General features: G+C 35.0%; 1 protein-coding gene and 1 non-coding gene across 8 annotated transcripts in view; both read left to right on the top strand.

Annotated features, from left to right (window-relative positions):
* Positions 1-26,934, top strand: part of ADK (adenosine kinase) — a 591,696-nt gene that overhangs the window by 402,532 nt on the left and 162,230 nt on the right. For 4 of the 7 annotated variants that reach the window (XM_043476498.1, XM_043476500.1, XM_043476501.1 and 1 more), the window contains exon 7: positions 22,786-22,956. The exons of the other annotated variants lie outside the window; for them this stretch is intronic. In XM_043476498.1, coding sequence (XP_043332433.1) covers positions 22,786-22,956 — 171 coding nt within the window. The remainder of the gene's footprint in view (positions 1-22,785; positions 22,957-26,934) is intronic. 7 annotated transcript variants of the gene reach the window in all.
* Positions 23,751-23,876, top strand: LOC122446926. Its single transcript, XR_006271068.1, has one exon. It is a non-coding gene; the product is annotated as a small nucleolar RNA SNORA61 (small nucleolar RNA).

Below are 26,934 nucleotides of genomic sequence, written 5' to 3'. Positions count from 1 at the left end.
TATGCATAGAAATGAATGAAAATGAAACACAACAACCCAAAACCTATGGGACACTGTAAAAGCAGTGCTAAGGGGAAGGTTCATAGCATTACAGGCTTACATCAAGAAACAAGAAAAAAACCAAATAAATAACCTAACTCTACACCTAAAGCAATTAGAGAAGGAAGAAATGAAGAACCCCAGAGTTAGCAGAAGGAAAGAAATCTTAAAAATCAGGGCAGAAATAAATGCAAAAGAAACTAAAGAGACCATAGCAAAAATCAACAAAGCTAAAAGCTGGTTTTTTGAAAAAAAAAAAACAAAATTGACAAACCATTAGCAAGACTCATTAAGAAACAAAGAGAGAAGAACCAAATTAACAAAATTAGAAATGAAAATAGAGAGATCACAATAGACAACATTGAAATACAAAGGATCATAAGAGATTACTACCAGCAGCTCTATGCTAATAAAATGGACAACTTGGAAGAAATGGAAAAATTCTTAGAAAAGTATAACTTTCCAAAACTGAACCAGGAAGAAATAGAAGATCTTAACAGACCCATCACAAGCAAGGAAATTGAAACTGTCATCAAAAATCTTCCAGCAAACAAAAGCCCAGGACCAGATGGCTTCACAGCTGAATTCTACCAAAAATTTAGAGAAGAGCTAACACCTACCTTACTCAAACTCTTCCAGAAAATTGCAGAAGAAGGTAAACTTCCAAACTCATTCTATGAGGCCACCATCACCCTAATTCCAAAACCTGACAAAGATGCCACAAAAAAAGAAAACTACAGGCCAATATCACTGATGAACATAGATGCAAAAATCCTTAACAAAATTCTAGCAAACAGAATCCAACAACATATTAAAAAAATCATACACCACGATCAAGTGGGCTTTATCCCAGGAATGCAAGGATTCTTCAATATCCGCAAATCTATCTTTATCTTTGATTTTTAAAAATTCCTTAACAAGTTATAATGGCAGAGGTCTCTTTTAGTTCCTTGTATTAACTTACTGATTCCTGGAAATCTAGACAATAAGAAAGTTTTGGTGAACTTTAAAGTGCAAATGTAAATTCTATTCTATGTAATTTCCTTTCTACAATTTTTCTATTCTTTCTTTTTGGAATATGTGATAGAAATTTGGCTTCCTGGAATGTCCCTCTACTATTCTCATTATTTTTCTCTTGATCCCCTCCACCCACCCCACCCCCAGCATTTTCTCTGTTCATTCGAATTCCTTTTTTATAGCTTCACTTTTTGTTGGAGACTCTTCTCAAATATCTGGTATTGCTGGTTGTCCATTTATATTTAGGAATGATGCATTAAATACCTCATTAGAGTTTACGTAAATGAGGCATTTTGATCTTCTTAGAGTATTTGAGTAAAAGACAACTCTTTCATGGGAAAGGTAACTTGTGCCACCACAGTGGCTCAATGGTAAAGAACCTGCCTGCCAATGCAGGAGGTAGGAGTTCCATCCCTGGGTCGGGAAGATCCCCTGGAGACAGAAATGGCAACCCACTCCAGTGGCTGCCATCATCCACTGGGAAATCCCATGGACAGAGGAGCCTAGTGGGCTACAGTTCATGGAGTCACAGAAGAGCTGGACATGACTTAGAGACTAAACAACAGCAACAGGGCTGTGTATCCACAGTTTCTGCAGTGTAACGCCGGTCCTCCAGTTTTCTGTTCAAGTGAACTTGAACCTGAACGCTCGTCAGGAAAAGCCTCTTAAGGCTGACAATTTGTAGTATGTAAATTTTCACATAATAACCTTCACCTTGGCCCATTTTCAGCCTAGCACTTCATTCTGAATCCTGTCTTCCTTTCTACGTGGAGTTCCTGAACCTGACCCCTTCTAGTTCTTTCATAGTTCTTTCTCCATTATCCTTCAGAGGTAAGGGAATGTGTGGTTCTGTGGGATGTGAATGGGAATCTGAAAGTTCAACTCTTAAGTCATTTCCCCAATTTTTCAGCCCCACTAGATACATGGTTTTACCACTTTTTGAACTTAACAGGGTTCCTTGGATGAAGTAGCTTGTTTCTTGCTAATATCTCTGCCAGCATTTATACTTTAGTTCTCTCTACTCTGCTAACCTAGGTACTACTTTTCTTTATGCTTTCTGCCTTCAGATATTGTAACCTGAAATAGGTTCTTCTACTTTTATTTACAAAGGTGTTTTGTTTTAGTTTCTCCTTCTCTATATTATTTTGAGGTAATTTTTGGCAAAGAATTTACAGAAATGTGTACACTCTGGCATCAGAATTGCTATCTTAAAACCAACTCCATATCTTTCCATTTTTTCTCATTAAAGTCTGTAAATAATTAGAAATGGTTATAATAAATGAAATTTTCCTTAGTGTCTGACTTTTAAATAATCTACTTCATTTAAATAAGTATTTATGAATCAATAATATAGATACAGCTTTCTAGGTTGAAAGCCAGAGGCCTCCACTGACCACTGGGGTCAAGCAAACTGGTTCTGCTTAAGTCATGAGAGCCTCTGGATTGCTAGATGCTATGTCTCCATAGACTCAAGCAAATACACTCTTTCTCCCTTGTATATCTTACTTGTAAGTTGTTTGTTATTTTATTGAAAGTGATTCTGCAAAGAATGAAACATTTCAGATTTTTTAGGAGGATAGAGAAATGAGGCAGAAGGTCATATTTAAATATCAAAGTATCCATGTGCATAACTCAAGCTGAATTGAACAACCTCTGTGTATGATTTTAAACTGTAATAGCATGAGATCCCTTAGCCTAATTCACTCCTTCTTAGTAAGCATCCTCAAAGTGAAGGAGAAAAAAGAATCAATGATATTTTATAGTTGAAGATAGATAATATTCTATGTGATCAGAGCAAAAGTATGGCATTACTTTTGGCAGCATTTCCAGATTAAAATGATAACATACTATTCACATTTGCCAAAAATAATGATCTATCTTATTTCCATATGCATTTATTTATCACCTACTATTAATCATCAGAAACGGTGATGTTTATTGCTCCTTGAGTATGTGTAGTCCTGCTTTGAGAGAAGAAATGACTTTTGAATGTTATCACTCAGTTCAGTAAGTTTTGCCTACGAAAATAACAAAATTATGGATTTTTAATTAAAAATTAAATACTTTGTGTTTACTGAGTTTATTTATACTTTTGTTTTAGTGGTTACCTTTATACTTCCACAATTTCTTATGTTCTTTTATAAGTCTCGTTATTTAAACTTTTACTATCTGGTTTATTTGGTTTTTGAGCTTATATATTTCCTTCTGTGTTTGTCTTTTCTTTCCTTTGTTAGTTACATTATTTCTACTTTCTCCCAATGTAAAATTTGTACATTAGTCTTTCGTCTTTATCCTTATTTTTATTTTAGTCATAGAGGTATATAATGTTTAGCCCCATTTTAAAACTCTAAAAAATTCTTCAGAAAGACTCATGAGTACACAATTCCCTAAATTCTGTGTTGAAACAGTTCTTCTGTAGTCTCAATATATTTAAGGGACACCTTAATTGGACATAAAAATCTTTGATTGACTCTTTCATTGAGATTTCTAAAATTTACTGTTCTAGTGTTGCCTTGCTTTATGTGTTGGTTTTGAAAAGTCTGATACCACTCTAATTATTTTGCCTTTTATATATTATTTGGATGTTTGGAGGATTTTGTCTTTATTCTTGAAATCTAATGGTTTTGCTATGATACATCTCTGGGTTGCTCGTTGTGTGTTGCTAATTTTCCCAGATATCTGATGGGCTCTTTCAGTGTTTAGATTTAGGTCTCTCTTATTTTTCTGAAGTTTCCTGGGATTATAATTTTAAAAATTAATTCCATTTACTAGTACTTCTTTTAGGGATTCAAACAGTGTGAATATTATTACTCCTTTTTCTGTCTTCCTTTTCCATTATTTTTCTCTCTTTTTACTTATTGCATTTTCATTCTCTTAATATTCCTGTCTTTTTCCTTTTTTAGTGTCCCTTATTACATTTTCATTTGAGTTTATTCTTTCTTGAGCAACCTTTGTCTTTTGTCTTCATTCTTGAGTTCAATCCACTCTCTTTTTCTTGTTTTCTTAATTTCTATTAGTTTTTAAATTTCAGTTACATACTAGGTTTTCATATCTTCAAATGCTTTCTTGAGTGTAACTATTTCCTTTTGTGGTACTAAATTATTTTCATTTGCTTCATGGTTGGTTTTCCTTTGTGGAGCTTTCCTTGGCTGATAGGGGCTTCCCAGGTAGCTCAAACAGTAAAGAATCTGCCTGCAATTCATGAGACCTGGCCCTGGGTCGGGAAGACCCCTTGGAGAAGGGCATGGCACTCCATTCTTTCCTGGAGAATTCCATGGACAGAGGAGCCTGATGGTCTCCAGTCCTTGGGGTTGCAAAGAGTTGGACATGACAGAGCGAGTACTACTTTGACTTTCACTTTCCTTGGTTGATACATGTTGATTTTCACTTTTGATGTTTCCTAGCTATCTGTTGTTGCTGTTCAGTCACCAGTTGTGTCTGACTCTTTGCGACTCTATGGACTGCAGCTCACCAGGCCTCCCTGTCCCTCACCACCTCCTGGAGTTTGTTAGCATCTGTTACTAACAGTTTGCTATCTGTCCCTCTGTCTCTTATTCAGAGAAAGAGAGAGAGGGAAAGAGTGAGTGTGTTTTTATGGTCCTTTAAATAACTCTTGGTGTAATAGTGCCCTCTTGCATCAGTATGTCAGAGTGCAAATTTGTTAGTAAATTTGTGGAGGCATTGGGAGAGACAGGAGTTGTTTTCAGTGGATTTGTTTTGGATAGGATTAGAGATTATGAGTTCTCCTACTTTATGCTGTCTTTCTAAACTCTAAAATTTACCCCTTTTGATTCTTATTCTTTTCATGACTCAATTGGCAAAGGGACTTCTTTTTTTTTTTTTTTTTCTTTTTTTCTCCCTTAGAAATTATGTATTTCATAGAATGCCCCTTCATGTTTCTATGCTTTTAAATTCCTCCTCTGATCTATCTGGACACCTGTTAAATATTTTCATATTTAGGATGGAGGTCATCTTTCTGACAGTGGTTTTATATTGACCTTAGTCCCAGTTACCAGCTTTCTTCTTAGCCAGTATTTTTTGTCAAACTACCTTTACTCTCCACAAGCCCTCATGGTAGAATGGAGGTGGGCATGAATATAAGAAAATCTTGCAGTGGTGTATGGTGATCCTTCTCCTTTTCCTTGCCGTTATTTTCTACTTTAGGCATTGCTTTTCTCAATTTGTGCTAAGGGCATGTTGTTTGGGTAGATTTATTTTTCTATGCTGGTACTGTAATGTTTCAGAGGAGACAAGACTTACATGGAAACTACTGCTTCAACTACCTGGCATTTCTCAAACTAATTTGTTTTAATTTTATATACCATCTCTTCTTCCCTGCTTGTCTTCACTGTGAAGTTCTAGACTCATTCATTCAAAAAATATTTAAAACATTTTTCTCTGTGTATGTGAAGTCTTCTAGGGGTGCAGTAATGAACAGAGCAGATGTTATTGCTCTCATATATATATATATCATTCCAGTAGAAGAAAGAAAGAAAGTAAAGAAGTATATAATATAATGTTACATAGTGATGGATAGTATGTTTGAAAATAAATACATTAAGCCAGGAAGAAATGACAAGGCTGAGGAGCTTGTAATACTATGTACAATAGTTGATGAAGACCTCTGAAGAAATGTTATTTGAGCAAATTATGTTACAGAACAGTAATGTACATCTCCTTATATTAGCATTTACTTCATGTAAACTCTAAAGATTGCTGTTGTTCAGTTGCTCAGTCATGCCCGACTCTGCGACCCCATGGACTGCAGCATGCCAGACTTCCCTGTCTTTCACCCTGTCCCAGAGCTTGCTCAGACTCATGTCAGCTGAGTCAGTGATGCCATCCAACAATCTCATCCTCTGTCCTCCCCTTCTCCTCCTGTCTTCAATCTTTCCCAGCATCAGGGTCTTTTCTAATGAGTTGACACTTCGCATTAGGTGGCCAAAGTATTGGAGCTTCAACTTCAGCATCAGTCCTTCCAGTGAATATTCAGGGCTGATGTCCTTTATGATTGACTGGTTTGATCTCTTTGAGTCCCAGGGGCTCAAGAGTCTTCTCTAACACCACAGTTCAAAAGTGTAAGTTCTTCAGCACTCAGCTTTCTTTATGGTCCAACTCTCACATCCATACATGACTAATGGAAAAACCATAGCTTAGACTGTATAGACCTTTGTTGGCAAAGTAATGTTTCTGCTTTTTAATATGCTATCTAGGTTTGTCATAGCTTTTCTTCTGAGGAGGAAACTGCAGTCTTCATGGCTGCAGTCACCATCTGCAGTGATTTTGGAGCCCAAGAAAATAAAATCTGTCACTGTTTCCATTGTTTCCCCATCTATTTGCCATGAAGTGATGGGACCCAATGCCATGATCTTCGTTTTTCAAATGTTGAGTTTTAAACCAGTTTTTTCACTCTCCTCTTTCACTTCATCCAGAGGCTCTTTAGTTCCTCTTTGCTTTCTGCCATAAGGGTGATATCATCTGCATAGCTGAGGTTACTGATATTTCTCCTGGCAATCTTGATTCCAACTTGTGCTTCATCCAGCCCAGCATTTTTCATGATGTACTCTGCATATAAGTTAAATAAGCAGGGAGACAATATACAGCCTTGACAATATACAGTCCATTATTACATGTCTGGTTCTATTGCTTCTTGACCTGCATACAGATTTCTCAGGAAGCAGGTAAGGTGGTCTGGTATTCCCATCTCTTTAAGAGTTTTCCACAGTTTGTTGCCATCTACACAGTCAAAGACTTTAGCGTAGTTAATGAAGCAGAAGTTGAAGATTTTCTGGAAATTCTCTTGCTTTTTCTGTGATGCAGCAGATGTTGGGAATTTGATCTCTGGTTCCTTTCCATGATAAATTAATTAATTCTAAAAACTCTACAATAGTGTGGTTGTCATGGTATTATTTAACTAGTACAACATAAAAAGACTTAAAGAAAGTACAGCCTCAAATGTTCTATGATTCAGCTGTTTTCTTTCCCTGGTTTGGAGGATTATATTGATAGAGTATTCTCTAAGGAACATCTAATCTATCTTTTTCTTTGAAAACTCCATGTTTTATGGTTGGTCCATCAGAAGGCTTTACTCCCACGTGCATCGATTTTGCTGAGTTGTTTTGATAGAAGGTCTTAGTCTTTCGTTGAAGAATGCACCATAAACAGAATGAATTTGCTATTGCAAAATTGTTACGGACAGCAAGCACTGTGTTTGTGTGTGTGTGTGTGTGTGTGTGTGTGTTAGTCACTCAGTCGTGTCCAACTCTTTGTGACACCATGGACTGCAGCCCGCCAGACTCCTCTGTCCATGGAATTCTCCAGGCAGGAATAGTGGGGTGGGTTGCCATTTCCTCTTGCAGGTGATCTTCCCCACCCAGGGATTGAACCCAGCTCTCCCGCATTGTGCACAGGTTCTTTACCATCTGAGCTGCCAGGAAAACCCATTAAGTACCATATGAGAATATTTTTATACCAGTTGTGATAGCTTATGGTGAACAGTGTTGGATTTGTGATCTCTAAAGAAGATTTAGCTTTGGGGCCAAGGGACCAGGCTTGATCACGCAAGAGCTTTTGTGTAGCAGAGTTTTATTAAAGTAAGAAAAGAGGCAGAGAAAGCTTCTGACATAGACATCAGAAGGGAAACAGAGAGTGCCCCCCTTGCTGGTGTTAGCAAGGGAGTTATATACTTTTTAATTAATTATTACAGTAAATCAAGAGAATGTCTGAAGTTTGTAAAGATCTTACTATACCCACTCCCATAATTTACGTTTTAAAATAACAGGATTAGCCAGAAGGTTTCAGGAAGGAGAAACTGTCCTCAAGCAGGATACATTGTTGTTATACAATCCAATTTCTTTCTCCAGGGGATCTTCCCGACCCAGGGATTGAACCCCAGTCTCCCGCATTGCAGGCAGACGCTTTACCATCTGAGCCACCAGGGAAGTGGGTTATATAATCCTTAGTACAGAGTTTAAACTGAGTTGTTTGTTGTGTAATCATCAGTTCCGGGTTTAAAGAAAAAAAGCGTTTTATGTGACTTAAGACCAAGGAATGTAGGGGGTTGGGGGGAGGTTTGTCCTTTCCTCCTCCTTGAGAACCCCAGAGCCCTATCTCCGCTTCAAGAGCCCCAGACCCCTTTCTCCTCAGGGATCCCCGGACTTCTTATCAACCTGTCTGGGAATTGACTTTCTCCGTTCTTTCTTATACGAAAGTCGCCTTTTTCATCTCTTCAAGGACGAAAGCCAGGTAAGCGAGTGTCTTACTTTTAGCTTTGGCTCTCAAGAAACTTAGAACCCAGTTCAGAGCCAATTCAAGACTCCTGTGCCATGCATTTCTTTTCCCCTCAATCTTAACCCGTTCTGAGTTATATTTTCCCTCATCCTTTTTCTCAAAGTTTGCCTCATTAATTATGGAGTGTGACTGTGGAGCGTATAAACAACTAAGCAGATGTACAAGTCAGTAGACTGAAGTGCAGGTGCCTCCTCACTTGATTATTTGTATAACCTTAGGGAAGTAGAGAGACTTCCCTGGTGGTTCAGACGGTAAAGCGTCTGTCTACAATGCAGGAGACCTGGGTTCAATCCCTGGGTTGGGAAGATCTCCTGGAGAAGGAAATGGCAACCCACTCCAGTATTCTTGCCTGGAAAATCCCATGGACGGAGGAGCCTGGTAGGCTACAGTCCATGGGGTTGCAAAGAGTCGGACACGACTGAGCGACTTCACTCACAGGGAAGTAGAGCAACCTCTCTGGACTGTAATTTCCACATCTGCAGAATGGGTTTATAGATCAAATGTTTCTTAATATAGAACCGTATTTCCATGGGAAATTACTCAGATGTCCAATATATAAGTCAGATAGTAACATAATGTGTTCAGCCCAATGCCATAGCTGCAGGGAAGCTATTTTGATATTTTCTTAATCTAGATAATATCAGTTACCTTTTGGAATAAAAAAGTATAACTTTATTTCACTATAACCAAGTTTTATATTTTGCTGCAGTCTCCCTTTTTCCCATCTTCATAAAGATTTTGAGTTTCTCTGTGATGGAATAGAAGTCTTAAGAATAATGAGTAGGTATTTCATTATTCCAGAGGAGTGGTTTTTTATTTTAACATGCATCAGAGTCACATAGGGGCCTTGTGAAAACACAATTTGCTGTATGCATCCCACAGTTTCTCTTTCAATAGGTCTAGGTTCGGACCAATAATTTGCATTTTTAAGGAAGTTCCAGGTGATACTGAAGCTGCTGATTCGGGAATTACATTTTGAGAATTACTGTCCTATATCTGTTAAAAATGCATTTTAGTCAGTTTCCTTATTTTAAAAATTATGTCAGATCATGTAACTTGATAACAGCCAAGACAAGTAATGTATAATATAATATGTAAAATAATATTTAAATAATATGCAAAGCTTCTAATGTCACAAAGCTGTCATATCTAGCAACAAGGGCTTTCCATACCTTTTTGATGACTTGTACTACTGTTATGAGTGGATAGATACCAATCCAGCAGCAATCTGTGTTGGCTTCAGCTATAAAGCAGTTATTCAAGTCTAAAAGCAGTCTTCTCCTATTGACGTGCTGGAGACACCTAAGAAGAAAATGTCAGGGTCAATATAAGTGCATTTACTGACAGTTTAGCTCTTTGCTATGTCACAGAAGATGGGTTGAAATTTGGCTTTTATCAAAAATAGAAACACCAACCACTTAGGATGATAAAGCAATAGCTTTCAGCTTAGTCATTTATAAAACAGTACTTTTATAGAAATAAGCAAGCAGTTGTTTATTTTTATGTAGTTTCATCTTCATCATTTCTAAACTCAGATTTAGAGCAACTATGTCCAGTAGTAATGGAGAGAAATCACTAGTTTGCATTAAAGTAACAACAGAGGATCACCTCAAGACAAAATATAACCAAAAGGAACAACCATCTCGCCGTAGGTTCTTACAGATCACTTGTGTTCTCTATTCTTTCTGTTCAGAGCCTGATCTATGTATTTCATAAACTTTAATCTTAGAATTTTTTATTTTTTAATTTTTCATTAAACCCTCAATTCGTTACATGAATCAGCAGTTGTAATAAGTTGCATTTCTAGCTCACTAAGACCTGTCAGTTTCTGGATGAAAGGGACTCCCTCTTCACAAAACCCCTCCAATCTTTTTTAAAACAACACTTTTGATATGTACATATGTTTTATGTTATTTAATACTTCCAAAAGTATTTTAAAATCAGGTATGAAAACAAGAAAAATGTCTATAACCATGTAGTTAAACACAATGTGATCTATCTATGCAATGTGGTATTATTTGCCAGTGAAAGGAATCAGTGTACTAAATTCATTCTATACTCTGAGTAAACTTCATAAATGTTATGCTAAGTAAAAGAAGCCAGGCATAAAAGATCACATAATGTATGATTCCATTTTTTGAAATATCCAAAATAGGTAAATTCACGAAAACAGAAAACAGATTGGTAGTTGCCTGGAGCTAGGGGCTGTGAAGAACTGAATCACTGGAAAAGACCCTGAAACTGGGAAAGATTGAAGACAGGAGGAGAAGGGGATGACAGAGGAGAAGAGGGTTGGATGGCATTACCAACTTGATGGACTTGAGTTTCAGGAAGCTCCTGGAGCTGGTGATGGGACAGGGAAGCCTGGTGTACTATAGGCCGTGGAGTTGCATAGAGTCGGACACAACTGAGCTGAACTGAGCTGAGGGGCAATGTAGAGTTACTTTTTAATGGGTATGGGATTTCTTTTTGGGAGTGATGAAAATGTTTTGAAACTAGATAGAGGTGATGGTTGTACAACACCGTGACACCAGGTGACATTAAATTGGTCACCTTAGAATGGTTAGTTTTATTTTATGTAAATTTCACCTCAATTAAGAAAAAAATCGGGTAACTTAAAACCTAACTGAATTCCAGAATTTTTGACATCGAAGGGCTTCTCAAGATCATCTACCCATTCTCCTGTCATGAAGAAACTGAAGTTCTTTAGGACTCTCACTCAAATATTTAAATGTAGCTTGTCCAAAACATAGACCAGAATTTGAAATGTCTGAATTTCTAATGCAGCCCCTTTTTTAAAGGTGTGACTTGCTGCTTTTTTATCTTTTATCATTTTAGATATTTTAGGTGAAATACTACTCCACTTGTTACTTGTGCATTAAAATAACAACGAAGAAACATAGCTTCATTTGTGCTACTTACAAAAAATGCAGGAATAGCAGGTGTTTGTTTTAGTCATTTGCCAAAAAGCAGGCCAGAGCTTGAGTTGAAAGAGGGTTATTCTCTGCAGTACATGAAAGAAGGCACCCTGTATTTTAATGCTAGTCCACAATTGCCTGATTTGTGAACCCTGTGGTTCTACCATTATTATGATTCATTTCTAAAAATTCAGAAGTATTAAATTTTTTTTAGCTTTTTACCACCGACAATTTTTATGTTTCCAACATAGAAGAATATTCACGGTATAAAAACTAAATGTCCCTGCCTACCTTATGGTGACTAGAGGCTCTGTTTTCAGCCATTATCCTCAGAGGCACCTAGGGAGAAATATTGAGTGGGACTAAAGGGTATAGACAGAGAGCAGCAACTGCTAATGCAGCATAACTTGTATCCTTTGAAACTGAGTTTTATACTCACATGTAGGTAGATAACTTGCCTTGATTTAGTTCTTATAGTTATATGTTCTTATATGTTATATAAGTTATATATAGTTATATGTTCTTATTTCAGGGGAGGACACCAGAAAATACAGTTTACCCTTGATCAGTGTGGGAGTGTAGTGGTGCCATCATCCTGTGTAGTCAGAAACCCACATATAATCAACTATATTGCAATAAAAATTTTAAAAAGAGAAAAGCCCTGTGTGTCACTTTAAAGTCACCCTCCACATCCATCCATAAGCATCCACAGATTCAACCAACTCGGGATCATGCAGTACTTTCACATGTATTACTTAGGGAAAAAAAATGTACCCGAGCTGTTAAAACTTTTGTTGTTGAGGATCAACTGTATATAGTTTTCTTCTGTCTAAGCTCACTTTATCATTAGTTTCTTCGTGCTGTTCATTCTTAGGAGGAAGCTACCTCTCATTATCATCCTGTATTGGATTTCCTATTAATTTTTCTCTCCAATGTTCCTTTTATCACAGTGGCATTTTTACTTGGTAGTTTGTATTTCCTTCTTTTCCTTCAGTCCAGGGGTCAGCAAAATATGTCATTTGGGCCAGATTTGGCTCACTGACTGTTCTGGTGAATAAAGTTTTATTGGAACATAATCATTCTCATTTTTTGTGTTATTGTATATACCTGCATTAGTATTAAAACAGCAGAATTGGGTGGTTGCAACAGAGATCACAAATCTAAAATATTTACTATTAGGACTTAAAACATGTGCCAGTCTTTGGTTTTGTTGTCCAAGTAGAAGGTGAAGAATAGATTCTACAGAATGAATAAATAAAACCAGCAAATGAGAGGATATGGGGAAGTATAATAGAATTTGTACTTAAGTTAGTTAGAAGCTCTGTGTGGTCAGTAGAAAAGTTTCTTGAAGGTGAATCATCAGAGAAAATGTAGAAAAGATAGATTCCTGTCATACTTACAGGTTTTGATGGCATGTCAGAAATGAGGTGTATTGTTTAGGAAATGAGCTGTTTAAGGTTTTTGAGCAAAGGAGCTTTGCCAAAACAGGATACTGTTGCAGTAATGTTTACAAGCCAAATGAGGATTGTATTAATGGAAAATTAATACTGATGTATTAATGAGAAAGAGCATATTTGTAAGAATTTCTAGAGATAAAATTGATAGGCCATTTGATTTGAGAACAAAGTTAATAATTCTCAAACTTCATTGAGCAGGAAATTGGAAAATTATTTATATGTATTTTGGAGATGAACTGATTTTTATGGAAGGTTTAAGTTAATGGAGAAGGATTATAACATTATATAGTGTAAGAAACAAAATTGTTTATTAGGAACCAGCGATACCAAAGTTATTAGGGAATCTCAGCCAAAGGCAGTTTTTCATTGGCCTTATTTTACCAATGAAATTGTAGCCTATCCCATTTCCATCATCTAATTAGGGTCCATCTCTTTATAAAATCCTCTTTCCTTTGGTCTCCAGAATTCCACCCTTACACTCAGATTTACTTCTATTGTCTCACGCAGAGTATATTACTGACATTTTCTAAATACTCTGAATCATGCCCAAGAAGGGCTTTAGCTCTCTCAAATAAAAATTCTTATCACATTATTTCCTTCAACTAAAGCCATGTTTTGCAGACTCTGTACTGAGATACTCCATGATCCTGCTGCAGCATATTCAAGAGTTCTGTAGGGTATTTTGTATCAGGGTAATGCATAGTCTCAACATCAGATTGTGATGCATTGCTTTGGGATGATGTCCTATGGGAATGGTTGCTGTGGTTTTAAAAAAAATCCTGAAAATCAGAATAGTGCAGAATAGTAAATGAGAGTTTCACTATTCAGTTAGAATCCAAGGCTTGAAGAGTTGTGCAGTACCCATAAGCACCATATCCCATTAGTAAGTGTGGTGGTTTTTGAATGAAGTAAGAAAAACTTTTCAGTTTATCTGTATTCTTTTTTCAAACCATGTAATAAACTGTTAAGATTATCAGTAGTTATTAAGATTATCAGTAGTTATTAAGTTGTTCAGACCTGCCTCTTATCAAACGTAGAACTGTTAGATATTTCTTAGGGCACCATGAAAAAGTTGTTCACTAAGGGTGTTGCAAACTGAGAAAGTTCAGATTCTTTGAACTAAAGAGTTGTCCAGCTCTAAAATAAATATACTCTTCCTTTAGCATGTGAAAATGCATCAGTCCTTTTATTTCTCTTTCTAAAACTGCATTTCATAGAGGCACAGATGTAGAAAACAAACTTTGTGATACCAGGTGGGAAAGGGGGAAAGGATAAATTGGGAGGTTGAGATTGACGTATACACACTACTGTCTATAAAATAATTAATAAGCACCTACTGTGTACAATCCCCTGAAGGAGGGAATGGCAACTCATTCCAGTATTCTTGCCTGAAGAATCCCATGGATTGTGTAGTTTGGTGGGCTACAGTCCATAGAGTCACAAAGAGTTGGACTCTGAGCAACTATGCATTCATGCACTGTATACCACAGGAAACTCTACTTAATCTGCTATAATGATGTATATGGGGAAAGAATATGAAAGAATGTGGATTCATGTATAACTAGTTCACTTTATTGTACATCTGAAACTAACACAGCATTATAAATCAGCTATACTCCAATAAAAATTTAAAACAATAATAGATGGAAAAAAATAGCATTTCAGTTACATGGGATTTTATGTAGAGTCTCAATAAAAATTTAATCAGATATTTTAAAATTATCTGTCCACTGTGCTTTGTGCTATAGCAAACATAATAAAGTACTCTTAGCCTTAAGTTTACAATCAAGTTAGGGAGGTAAGACAAATGTAAATTGCTTAAATTATTAAGTAAAATAAATACTCTTGGTTATTTATTTTATAGTATATATTATGGAGGTTCAAAGAAGAAAGAGTATATCTGTTGGTAGGAATGCAGTATGACTTTGTGGGATGAATGTTCGATTTAAAATGGACCTTGATGGAGGGGTAAAATTCCAACAGGTAGAGATGGTGGATATTTCAAACCGAAAAAAAAAAAAAATCACGTAATGACTGAGATTTATTTTGGGGGAAGCAATTCATTCTATATGATTGAAGGAAGGACATACCTTGTAAATAGAGGTTACAGCTGATATGCTCTGGAAGTTGGGATATTATTGTGGAGAGCTTTGAATGCTGGGGTGTGAGACATTTGGATTTAATTTACTAGTAAAAGAAGACTGATTGGGGTGATTAATCTGTCAGCAGGATATAGAATGATTAAATCAAGGAGAGATAGGAGGCAAGGAGCTTTTGGAAAGGGAATGATGGATTTTGTTTTATGTATTTGTATTTCAAAGGAAATACCAAGCTTTATATCCAAGTTTAAAGGCATATTTTTGAGCAGCATTATAACTAAGGGCTATAAAATGGAACTCAACATTAATAGAAAAATAAAACTTTGTAATGCTCTTGATATTACTGCAGAAATAATGTTAATAGAATGTTAATATGTGTGGAGTGCATGCTTCATGCCAGGCATTATATGAAGCATTCGTTTAATTTTCACAACAACCTTAATAGGCATTAGTATTCCCATTTTTTAGATAAAAACCTAGGGAAGTTACATAGCTCGGGTCACATAATAAGTACTAAGACTAGCAAACTGTCTAAATTAAGTATACTAGTTTGTTTAACCTCTGGCGCTGAGAATTGAGTGAATCCATCTCAGATTTTGACAAATAATTATTATTTGGCTTAGGTATGGCTTCTCTTTTATTATTTTATTTTCCCCTATCATTCCTGATCTCTCCTAATTCTTCACTCTGTGGATACTCCAATGTGTTTGATATGTGTCTTGCATGCTTGAAAAATGAATCATGATGTTTTAGATGTGTGCACGTGTGTGTTTATTGTACACAGTATGTAAAAGGATGAACTATACACAATCTGATGCATATTTTTCTAGTGTATTACTTTATATCTTTGTATAATAGTATGTATTCACAACACTTTCTGTGTCTTTTTCCCTAGAAAGGGTCTTTCAGAATGCTTCACATTTCCTTTTACTTTCAGCAAAGCTGTGGTAAACATCCTTGCATGTATCTCCCTGAAATCCACGTTCTTTCTACTATTGCTTCCTCCTATTATATGCTTTTGGAGGTGTTTATTTCGTATGGAAGAAAACCTGACATCTTTTCACCTGTTCATGTTTTTTTAATCCTGAAAAAGATTAATATATATGTGGAATGAGTGATTTTATTTATGCTTCCAAAAGGAGCCAAAAGGCAGGAAGAACTAGGTGAATTATCCTAATATTCCATCGTTGGATTACATTTAGTCAGTGGTAACATAAGCTTTACAGCATCACTAATATATTTTTTCTGACTTTCTTCTTTAAGTGATTCTTTTCCTGTCATTGCTATGAAGTAGTGCATATCATAACACTGTAATTGTAAACAGTTTATACATCATCATAATGTTTGTCAAAGTCAGTATTTTACTTACAATCGTATAGGAACTGTGCTTTGTAATAATTCATACTTGATTGTCACACTCCTACAAGGAAATACATTTTATACTCTAGGAGATTTGCAGAACACGTAGGACCCATTAAAAGAAAGAAAACATGCTGTATGATTTTTGTGGGGGTTTTTTGGCTTCTTATTTATTCATTTTCTCAACTAGTCTTGACTAGTGTTACTATGGCACTTTCATTATGGTGTGGAAAACAGACTAATTATGTTCTTTAAAACAGGCAACAGTCGTACATCTTGAGATACAGCATCTGGTACTCTCAGCCATCCCTCATCAGTGCTAGTCTCCGTTTGGTAGGACTTCTAGTTGTCCAAATATTTTTATGTTATTGTATATCTTCTTCTTCTTTAAAATATTTATTTATTTATTCTTGGCTGCGCTGGGTCTTCATTGGGATGTGAAGACTTTCCTTGCGGCGAGCGGGAGCTATTCTGGTGGCTGTGCACAGGCTTGTTATTGCAGTGGCTTCTCTTATGTGGAGCACAGGCTCTGGGGCGGGGGCCGGGGCGGGGCAGGGGGTGGTTTCAGTAGTTGTGGCTTGTGCAGTCTCGGTCATTGTGGCTCAGGGGCTTAGGTGTTTGTTCCATGGCTTTTGGATCTTCCTGGACCAGAAATCAAACGTTTGTCCCCTGCATTGGCAGGCAGATTGTTAACCACTGGACCACCAGGGAAGTCCCTCTTTTAAAGAGTTTATATCAAGAGAATAATCAAACTACTTCACCAAAATTTGAAAAATAAAAACATGAAAATCATCCATAATTTTTCTACTGAAATTTGACCATATTTGCTTTTGGAGTATTCCCTACTAGATTTCTTTTCCTATTGATATAATATAGTTTATAACCATATTTTGCATATACTACTTGTATAGCTTATGTTTCATTTAACACTTGTGTGGCATAAACATTTTCCACTTTGCCGCTTTGTTTCATAATTATCCTTTTTATTATCTTCAAAGTATTCTCTAGAATAGCATTATCCAGTGGAAATACAATAAAACTCACATAATTTAAAATTTTCTAGTAGAGACATTGATAATGTAAAAAGAAACAAGTAAAATTAATGTTAACAGTATATTTAACTTCAAATATCTAAAATAATTATCATTTCAACACATATTCATATAAAATTATTAATTATATTTTTAACCTTTTTTTCTTTGAAATTGGTATCTGCTTTACATTTGTAGCACAGCACAGTCACTAAATTGTCAATAGTCAAAATGAAACATAGCCGTACCAAAACAATAAAAATGTGTTTAATACAAGAATATATTTCATTCCTTCCATTTTGAAATTTCAAAAAAATTAAATTAAAAATTCAGTTCCACAGTCACAGTAACCACATTGCATATGCTCATTATCGACATGTGGCTTCTTACATTTAAATTAAAATTAAATAAAATTTGAAATTCAAGTCTTCAATTGCACTAGCCACATTTTAAATGATCCACAGCCAAATTTAGAATGGATGTATATGCCAGTTCTTACTTGACTACTTGTTCCTCTATTATTGAATATTTATGTTTAAGTCACATGTATAGTATACTGATATGTTCCCCAATGAATATTTTCCATATTTTGAATTATTTACTTAAGGTAGACCTTAGAATTATTGCATCAAAGAGCATGAATTTTATAGTTCATCATATTTTCAATTTATTTTCTTCGAAAAGTGTCAGTTGTACTCCCATCAGCAGTATTAATATAGTAATTTCAGCAGCCTTTCTTCATCATTAAGTTACTACAATGCTTTTATATTCTATGTATTTTTTGTTAATTTAACTATAGTTGATTTACAATATTACACTAGTTTCAGGTGTACAACATATTGATTCTGTTTTTTAATAGATTTATATTTCATTTAAGTTATTGAAAATGATGGCTCTATTTTCCTGTGATGTACAGTGTATATATTTACACCCTATTTATTTTACACGTAGTAGGTTGTATCTCTTAATCCCATACTGCCATCTTGCTCTGCCCTACTTCTGGTAATCACAGTTGTTTTTTTTTGTATCTATGAATTACTACATTCATATGTGATAATAAAAGGTATCTTTCTCTGTCTGACTTATTTCATTAAGTATAATACACTCTAGGTCTGTCCATGTTGTTGAAAATGGCAGAATTTCATTCCTGTTTATGGATGAGTAATCTTTATCCATTCATCTTTTGATGGACATTTAGTTACTTTCAGCTGCTTTGAGCTTTGGAGTGTTTTTATCATTTTGAATTAGTGTTTTTGGTTTCTTTGAATATATGTTCAGCACTGGAATGGCAGGATCATATGGTGGTTATATTTTTAATTTTATTAAAATTTTAATTTTTTGAGAAACCTCCATACTGTTTTATGTAGTGGCAGTACTAATTTTCATTCCCACCAACAATGTCCAGTTGTTCTTTTACTCCACATTTTTGCAAATATCTATTATTTATAGACTTTTTGATGACAGCCCTTTTGACAGTTATGACATGATATCTCATTGTGGCTTTGATTTGCATTTCTCTAATGATTAAGAATCTTTTCTTGTGCCTATTGGTCATCTGTATATCTTCTTTAGAAGTGTCTACTCAGATCTTCTGCCCATTTTTTAAATTGGATTGCTTATTTTTTTGATACTGAGGTATATAGACTGTTTATATAACATTTTGGATATTAACCCCTTATTGGTCATTTTATTTACAAACTTCTCTCGTTCCATAGATTGTGTTTTTATTTTGTTGATGATTTCCTTTGCAGTACAAAAGCTTTTAAGTTTAATTATTAAGTTCCATTTGTTTACTTTTGCTTTTATTTCCTTTGCTTTAGGAGACAGATCCCCCCAAATTGCAATAATATCTGTCAAAGAGTATTTCACCTCTGTTTTTCTCTAGGAGTTTTATGGCATCCAGTCTTACATTTAGGTTTTAGGTCTTTAATACATTCTGCATTTATTTTTGTATATGATGTTTGAGTATGTACTAATTTCATTCTTCTACATGTAGCTGTCCAGTTTTGCCAGCACCACTCATTGAAGAGACTCTCGTTTCTCCATTGTTTATTCTTGTCTCCTTTCTCATAGATTAATTAAACATAATTCATGAGTTTCTTTTGGGCCCTCTGTTCCTGTCCATTGATCGATGTGTCTCTTTCTGTGTCAGTGCTATACAGTTTTGATGACTGTAGCTTTGTAGTATAGTCTGAAGTCAGGGACCATGATTCTTCCAGCTCTCTTATTCTTTCTCATAATTGCTTTGCCAATTTGGGGTCTTTTATAATTCCATATAAATTTTAGGATTATTTGTTCTTGCTCTATAGAAGATGCTTTGAGTTGTCTGATAGAGATTGCAATGAATCTATAGATTGCTTTTAGTGATATGGACATTTTAAAATCATTTTAATTCTTCTATTCCATGAACATGGAATATCTTTCCTTTATTGTGTGTGTATTATCTTCATTTTCTTTCATCAGTGTTTTATAGTTTTCAGAGTATAGGTCTTTCACCTCCTTGGTTAAGTTTATTTGTAGGTCTGTTATTTTTTATGTGATTTTAAATGAGCAGTTTCTTTTCTTTTCTTTTATTATTTTAAACACTGCAGTTCCTTACACTCCCCCATATTTAAGCTACCATGAGAAATCCTCAGAGTGGCTGACTAACAAATCTGCATACTTGGGATTTCCAAATTTTATGTCTGGCTCTGATAAAAAATGATTCTTTGGCTCTGCCTTGGCCTTCCCCATTCTTTTTCTCCTGCCTTTTTGTGCTGCTTCAGTTTTCATTTTAATGGATAAAATTGTCTCACTTCACTTTGAATTCTGATTAATATTAGCCAGTAGGCTCTACTTTGCTTTTCATTGTTCTTATGGCCAAAGAGTAGCAGCACTAACTGTTGTGCTGACTGAAATTCCTAACTAGAATTTTACAAGAGTTTTGTTGATTCTATAGAGTGTTTTTCTAAACTATAGCTCTCTAAACTATTGGTCTGTTTTTATTACAAACCTGTTACTTGAAAAAAAATTTATACTGGCACTGTTTTTATTTTTGGTGATATTATACTCTGAAACATGTGGCTTAGCAATGGATATAAATCAAGAAAGAAAAATTATGGTTGGCATCAATTTTAAGTCTTTGCACTTTAACAGAGCACAAATCCAAAATTGCTCAAATACTAAATATTTGCTTAAAGAGAAACAAGAAACATTCAAAAATGGAATTAATTTGAATTGTGAATTTACCTCAATTAAAAACTAACTTTTTTTTTGTATATTCTTTGTAAAATTGACAAAATGGAATTTATGCTGTCCACATCACAATGCTCTTATGTTGCACTTTAAAGTTAAACACACATACAACATACACACATTTGGAATGAGGCCAAATTTAGACTCCAGGGGCATACTGTTCTGTACCTTAAATTACAATCAGATGTATTTTAGCACAGATCAAATTTTCAGTCTGAAGTTGGTGAGAAGCCTAATTATTTGACCAGGTTACTATTTATGTAGACCATTCTATGACTGTCTGTGGTTAATCCACAGCTGGCAGAGTGCTAACTGGGAGGTTTTTATTTCATGCTGAAACAGTTTGGGGAGAATTAGGAGGAGGGGAGAGTTTTAAACTCTCCTCATTAAATGAAAGACTAAAGAGCAAATACATCCATATTACTATGGAGACAAGATGCTATATACACTGTTCATCATAATTCTCCAAGTGACAAAAATAGCAAAGCAACTTGAATGCTCATAGTTTGCAAGTGACATTGTATTTCATTAAAAAATGAAGATGAAAAGATTAAATGATATTACCTAATAATAAATGATGTTACCTTTCTGAACAGTTGAATATTGATAAAGAATAGGGATTGGGTGGGGAGAGAGGTGGGAGGGGGGATTGGGATGGGGAATACATGTAAATCCATGGCTGATTCATGTCAATGTATGACAAAAACCACTACAATATTGTAAAGTAATTAGCCTCCAACTAATAAAAATAAATGAAAAAAAAAAGAATTAATGGATTAGAATTTTAAATGAGAAAATTTTGTGTTATTTTGATCAGAAAACATATTTCTTATAATTTCATTAGCAATACTTTAGTAAGAGATAATTATTATAAAGTTCTGTCTAAATACTTCAAGAATTTTAAGGGAAAGATACCCTTCAAAATTATACCCCAGTACACATGACTCCTGCCAGAAAGTTGATTTTTTAATGTTCAAAATCTTACTTTCTCTTTAAACTGTTTGAGTTTGCAAGAGGGATGTAGTTAGTCTCTCAATTATAAGTGAGTATTTCAATAGCTCTTTTGTAACTTAAGGTAACTCTTCTTCTCTAATGAAATGGCACATATTAAGCATACAGTACTCATATGATAAACTTTTCTCCTGATCAAATGCTACTGATCAAAAGCAGTTTCCTGCTTTGCATTTTATAATTGCATTTTTAAGGTTTATATTGTAGAGGCTGGGCTTCCCTTGTGGCTCAGCTGGTAAAAAATCTGCCTGCAATAAGGGAGACCTGGGTTCAATCCCTGGGTTGGGAGATCTGCTGTAGAAGGGAACATCTACCCATTCCAGTATTCTGGCCTGGAGAATTCCAGGACTGTATAGTCCATGGGATTGCAAAGAGTCAGATGGGACTGAATGTCTCTCACTTTCACTTGTAGAGGCTTTTGTATTATGTATGTTGTTGGTGGTGTTAAGTTGCTCAGTCATGTCCAATTCTTTGTAACTCTCGTGGACTGTAGTATGCCAGGCTCCCCTGTCCTTCACTGTCTTGTGGAGTTTGCTCAGATTAATGTCCATTGAGTTGGTAATGCTGCCTAACCATTTCATCCTCCACCAATCCTTTCTCCTTTTGCCTTCAATCTTTCCCAGCATAAGGGTCTTTTCCAGTGAGTCAGCTTTTCATATAAGATGGCCAAAGTATTCAAGCATCAGCTTCAACATTAGTCCTTCCAATAAATTCAAGGTTAATTTCTTTTAGGATTGACTGATTTGATCTCCTTGCATTCTATGGGACTCTCAAGAGTCTTCTCCAGCACCACAATTTGAAAGCATCAATTCTTTGGAGCTCAGCCTTGTCTGTGGTCCAACTCTCAGATCCATTCATGACTACTGAAAAAACCATAGCTTTGACTATACAGACTTTTGTTGACAAAGAGATGTCTCTTGTTTTTAATATGTTGTCCAGGTTTGTCATAAGTTTCCTTCCAGGGAGTATCTTTTAATTTCAAGGCTGCAATCACCATCCGCAGTGATTTTGGAGTCCAGGACAAAAAATCTGTTACTTGCTATGAAGTGATGGGACCAGATGCCATGATCTAAGTTTTTTGAATGTTGAGTTTTAAGCCAGCTTTTTCACTCTCCTCTTTCACCCTCATCAAGAGGCTCTTTAGTTCCTCTTCACTTTCTGCCATCAGAGTGATATCATCTGCATATGTGAGGTTGTTGATATTTCTCCTGGCAGTCTTGATTCCAGCTTGTGATTCATCTGTATTTTGTATCAATTTCTTGTATTCCCACTGAGAATGATTCTGTGGAGATAGCATTTCTAATTTCTTCTCCTTTTTTTCTTTACCCAGGGTTTTTTCCTCACAGTTTCCCCAGAGTCAGTTTTAAAAGTGGCTCACCATGCTTCTGAAAACAACAGAATTTTCACTTTGAATCTGTCTGCACCATTTATTAGTCAGTTCTACAAGGAATCATTGATGAAAGTTATGCCTTTTGTTGACATACTGTTTGGAAACGAGGTGGTGAGTAATTTTTTAAATAGAAGTACCTCTCTTTTGGTTTATGTTTGTGTATATGTTTAGAAATACATAAATAAAAACTTGAATATCTGCATAAGTACACTTGAGAATTACACAGTAAAATGACCTCAGTTTGGTCCACTATAGTTCATTATTTTCAGTATTTCCTTCAGAATATACTAATATTTTACATAATAAGCAATTAGTCTTTTAAAGAATTTGGTTATTCAGGTTTGTTATTTACACATGGTAACATTCACTCCTATGAGCTCCTATAACATTTCTAAGAGCTTTTGCAAATGCATACCTGTTATATGACTTGTAAGCATAAGCAAGATAAAAAACATTTTCATCATCTTTGTCGGTCAAGCCTTCCCCTCATCCTTAGCCCTTAACATAAACTGTTTTCTGACCTGTAAAATAATGTTTTCCTTTGAAACGTTCATGGATTAAGGTAAGTGATATCTAGCTAAAATAAATGTTTTATGAAGTTAAGTACATTTTCAAAGTCTTGAGTCAGTTTAATAAATTATGACTATATGGTTGTATATTGTAATTTGTAGTTAAATGTGTTTATTTATAGTATTATTTTTGCTAATATTGTCTGTTATATTTGAAGGTGATGAAAGGAAATTTCATTTAAATATTACAGCTTTTATTTTTTTATCAAGATTATAATTTCTTTCATTCAAAATTAGTGAAAAACAATTTTTTTTTCTTATTTAATATTCATACCTTCTGTCTTGTAGACTGTAAACATCCATAAATACTTGTGGACTATAAAAATCCTTGAAATAACCCTCCAGTTCCCTTTCCCATCGGATCTAAACCCTGGTCTCGGTGGTCGTAAGAGGAGGAATAGCAGTACTGAAACTGTGCTCGTCGTGTGTGCTGTAGAGCATGTGGGCTAGTTTCAGACAAGGCTGAATGAGAAAAAAAAAAGAAAAAAAAAAATCCTTGAAATAGAAAAAAAGGAGACTTTTGCTATATCTTCCTATTATGAATGTGTGAAGTTGTGTGAATTACCTCAGCAGTCCATTCTGATTCAGATTCTATGATTCTAACTTAGTTTGATTATACTCATCAATTTTGTATCTAAATAAAATAACTATATTGTCTGCCTAGAATAACATAAAATTTGACTTGAAAGTAACTTGTGGGTTATTGGTGTGGAAGTCATATGGTGTGAATATCTTCAAAGGGCGTTTAGCCAATTGAAGGACATGCTACATTCTTAATGATTAACAAACTGACATAATGGCAAGAAATAGTGGTAAAAACCTTGATCTCCTAGGTATCTGCTAGAGGTCTCATTTGACTGAAATCTTGTTTTAGATTTTCCATATTGTCAATGTTATTTTCTAGGTACAGGAAGCTCTTCAGAAAAGGGCTAGTCTAGACTCTTTAAATAACATTAAAGAATCTGTTTAATAGAGAATGAATGTAAAAATTGTTTTAACTGCTTAGAAATATAGGCAGAGTCATTGTCTGTTTTTATAGAATTAGGTGTTCTCATTATCACAAAGTAAGTTGATAGGTGGGTTATAACATGTTGTGTAGTTTTACCTAAGAGAGGTGTTGCCCCTTGAAAAGAAGAATTTGTATTGATCGAGACATGTAAGAAGGAAGAGGAAGAAAGTTCAGGACAATGAGCTACATTTATTTGCCATAAAATGTTCTTTCATTTGTCATAAGCCTTTTTAAAATTCCAGCACTAAATATCTTTAAAAGTTAAAAGTCCAAAACAAAATATGATAGCACAATAAACAAATGCAATGTTTATTTCAAATAAACACATCATACTTTGTGGTTTTCATTGTGATCTACTTAAGTATTTTAACTGCATTTTCCAATATGTTTGCAGTCTGAATGTATCTGCTGTCTAAAGTTAATTCTGTTAAATGTTGTTTTCCCAAAATTTTTCTTTTGTTTCTAATTTGGTTTAATTTGGAGAAAGAACATTTGCTGCAGCTAGAACGACAGTGAAAAACTAGTTTAGTAAATCTTATGTAAATACTACTTTATTTTATAATAAATGTTTCAACAATTAAATAAAAAAAAAAAAAAAGAATTGGTCATTAGTATAGTACTCTGAGAGTGCTTGGGAGAAATTGATACTTGAATCCAGAGTCCTTTATAGTCAGAAACAGTAGAATGGCAATACTTAGACTTTAAGAAGACAAACTTTAAAACTTTAAAAAAAAAAGATAAATGTCATTCTAAAGAGTGAGATTTGGGAAGTAAAGAAAACTTGAGAGGATTGGATACCAGCAAAAATTCAGTTATGACTTTAGAATCTCAAATGACCTTAATTAAAAGGAAAATGAAGAGGAGCCTTAACAAAAATAAAAAGCATTGGAGAATACACAGAAAACTGTTTAATAAGAGCTCACATTTGTAAAACATGTAAAAATGATGGAAAGCATTTATAGAACGAAGGAGCAGTGCTAAAAGTTTGGCTGAGACATAGGAGAATAGAAAAGAATAGAGGCCTAAGAATGATTAGTTTTGCAGAAAATGCTGATAATATCAAAATGTTCTTTATTGTTTAAAAAAACTTCAAAAGTGCAATCAACAAAAAAAGTAATTGGACTTCATTAAAATTAAAAACTTTTGTGCATCAAAGGACACTATCAAGAAAGTGAAAGACTACCCATGGATGGAAGAAAATAAATACATCTGATAAGGGATTAATGTCCAGAATGTATATCTCAAGAACTCAGATATATCTCGACATAGCAGACAATCCAATCTGAAAATGATCAAAGGACTTAAATATTTCTTCAAAGAAGACATACAAATGGGCAGTAAGCACACATGAAAAGATGCTCACCATCACTAATCATTAGAGAAACCAAAATGAGAATACTACTTGGCACCATTTTGGATGGCTGTTGTCAAAAAATGGAAAAGAACAAGTATTGCCAAGAATGTTGAGAAATGGAAACCCTTGTGCATAGTTGCTGGGAATGTAAGTGATGCAGCTGCTGTGAAAAGCAATTTGATGCTCCTCAAAAAGTTAAACGGGGAATTATTACCATTGTTGTTCAGTCACTCAGTCGTGTCCAACTCTTTGCAACCTCATGGACTATAGCATGCCAGGTTTCCCTGTGCTTCACCATCTCCCGGAGTTCGCTCAGACTCATGTTCATTGAGTCGGTGATGCCATCCTACCATCTCAACCTCTGTCGTCTTCAATCTTTCCCAACATCAGGGTCTTTTCCAGTGACTTGGCTTTTCGCATCAGGTGGCCAAAGCATTGGAGCTTCAGCTTCAGCATCAGTCCTTCTAATGAATATTCAGGGTTGATTTCCTTTAGGATTGACTGGTTTGACCTCCTTGCTGTCCAGGGGACTCTCAAAAATCTTCTCCAGCATCACAGTTCGAAGGCATCAGTTCTTCGGCGCTCAGCCTTTTTTATTGTCCAGCTATCACATCCATACACTACTGGAAAAACCATAGCTTTGACTAGATTGACCTTTGTAGGCAAAGTAGGCAAAGCACTGTCTCTGCTTTTTAATATGCTGTCTAGGTTTGTCATTGCTTTTCTTCTGGAGAGCAAACATCTTTTCATTTCATGACTGCAGTCCCCATCCACAGTGATTTTGGAGCCCAAGAAAGTAGCCTGTCACTGTTTGCATTGTTTCCCTATCTATTTGACATGAAGTGATGGGACCAGATGCCATATTCTTTGTTTTTGCTATTACCATATGATCAAGCAATTCCACTCCTAGGTATAATTTAAAAAAAAAACAAAAACTTCAAAGCAGGGATTTTACACCACTGTTTATCAGCATTGTTCGTAGTAGCCACAAGTTGGAAGCAAAGCGGATGTTTTTCAATGGATGAATAGATAAATAAATTTGATATATTAAATGCAGTGGAATATTATTCAGTCTTTAAAAGGAATGGATTCTCATGAAACACAGAATAAATAAAATAAATAAATAAAATCTTTTACCTGATACATGGTAAAATCTG

This window comes from Cervus canadensis, chromosome 8 (genome assembly GCF_019320065.1).
Source record: "Cervus canadensis isolate Bull #8, Minnesota chromosome 8, ASM1932006v1, whole genome shotgun sequence".
NCBI lineage: Eukaryota > Metazoa > Chordata > Mammalia > Artiodactyla > Cervidae > Cervus > Cervus canadensis.
Note: the sequence above shows the minus strand (reverse complement) of the source record. Positions and strands in the feature narration are given on the sequence as shown.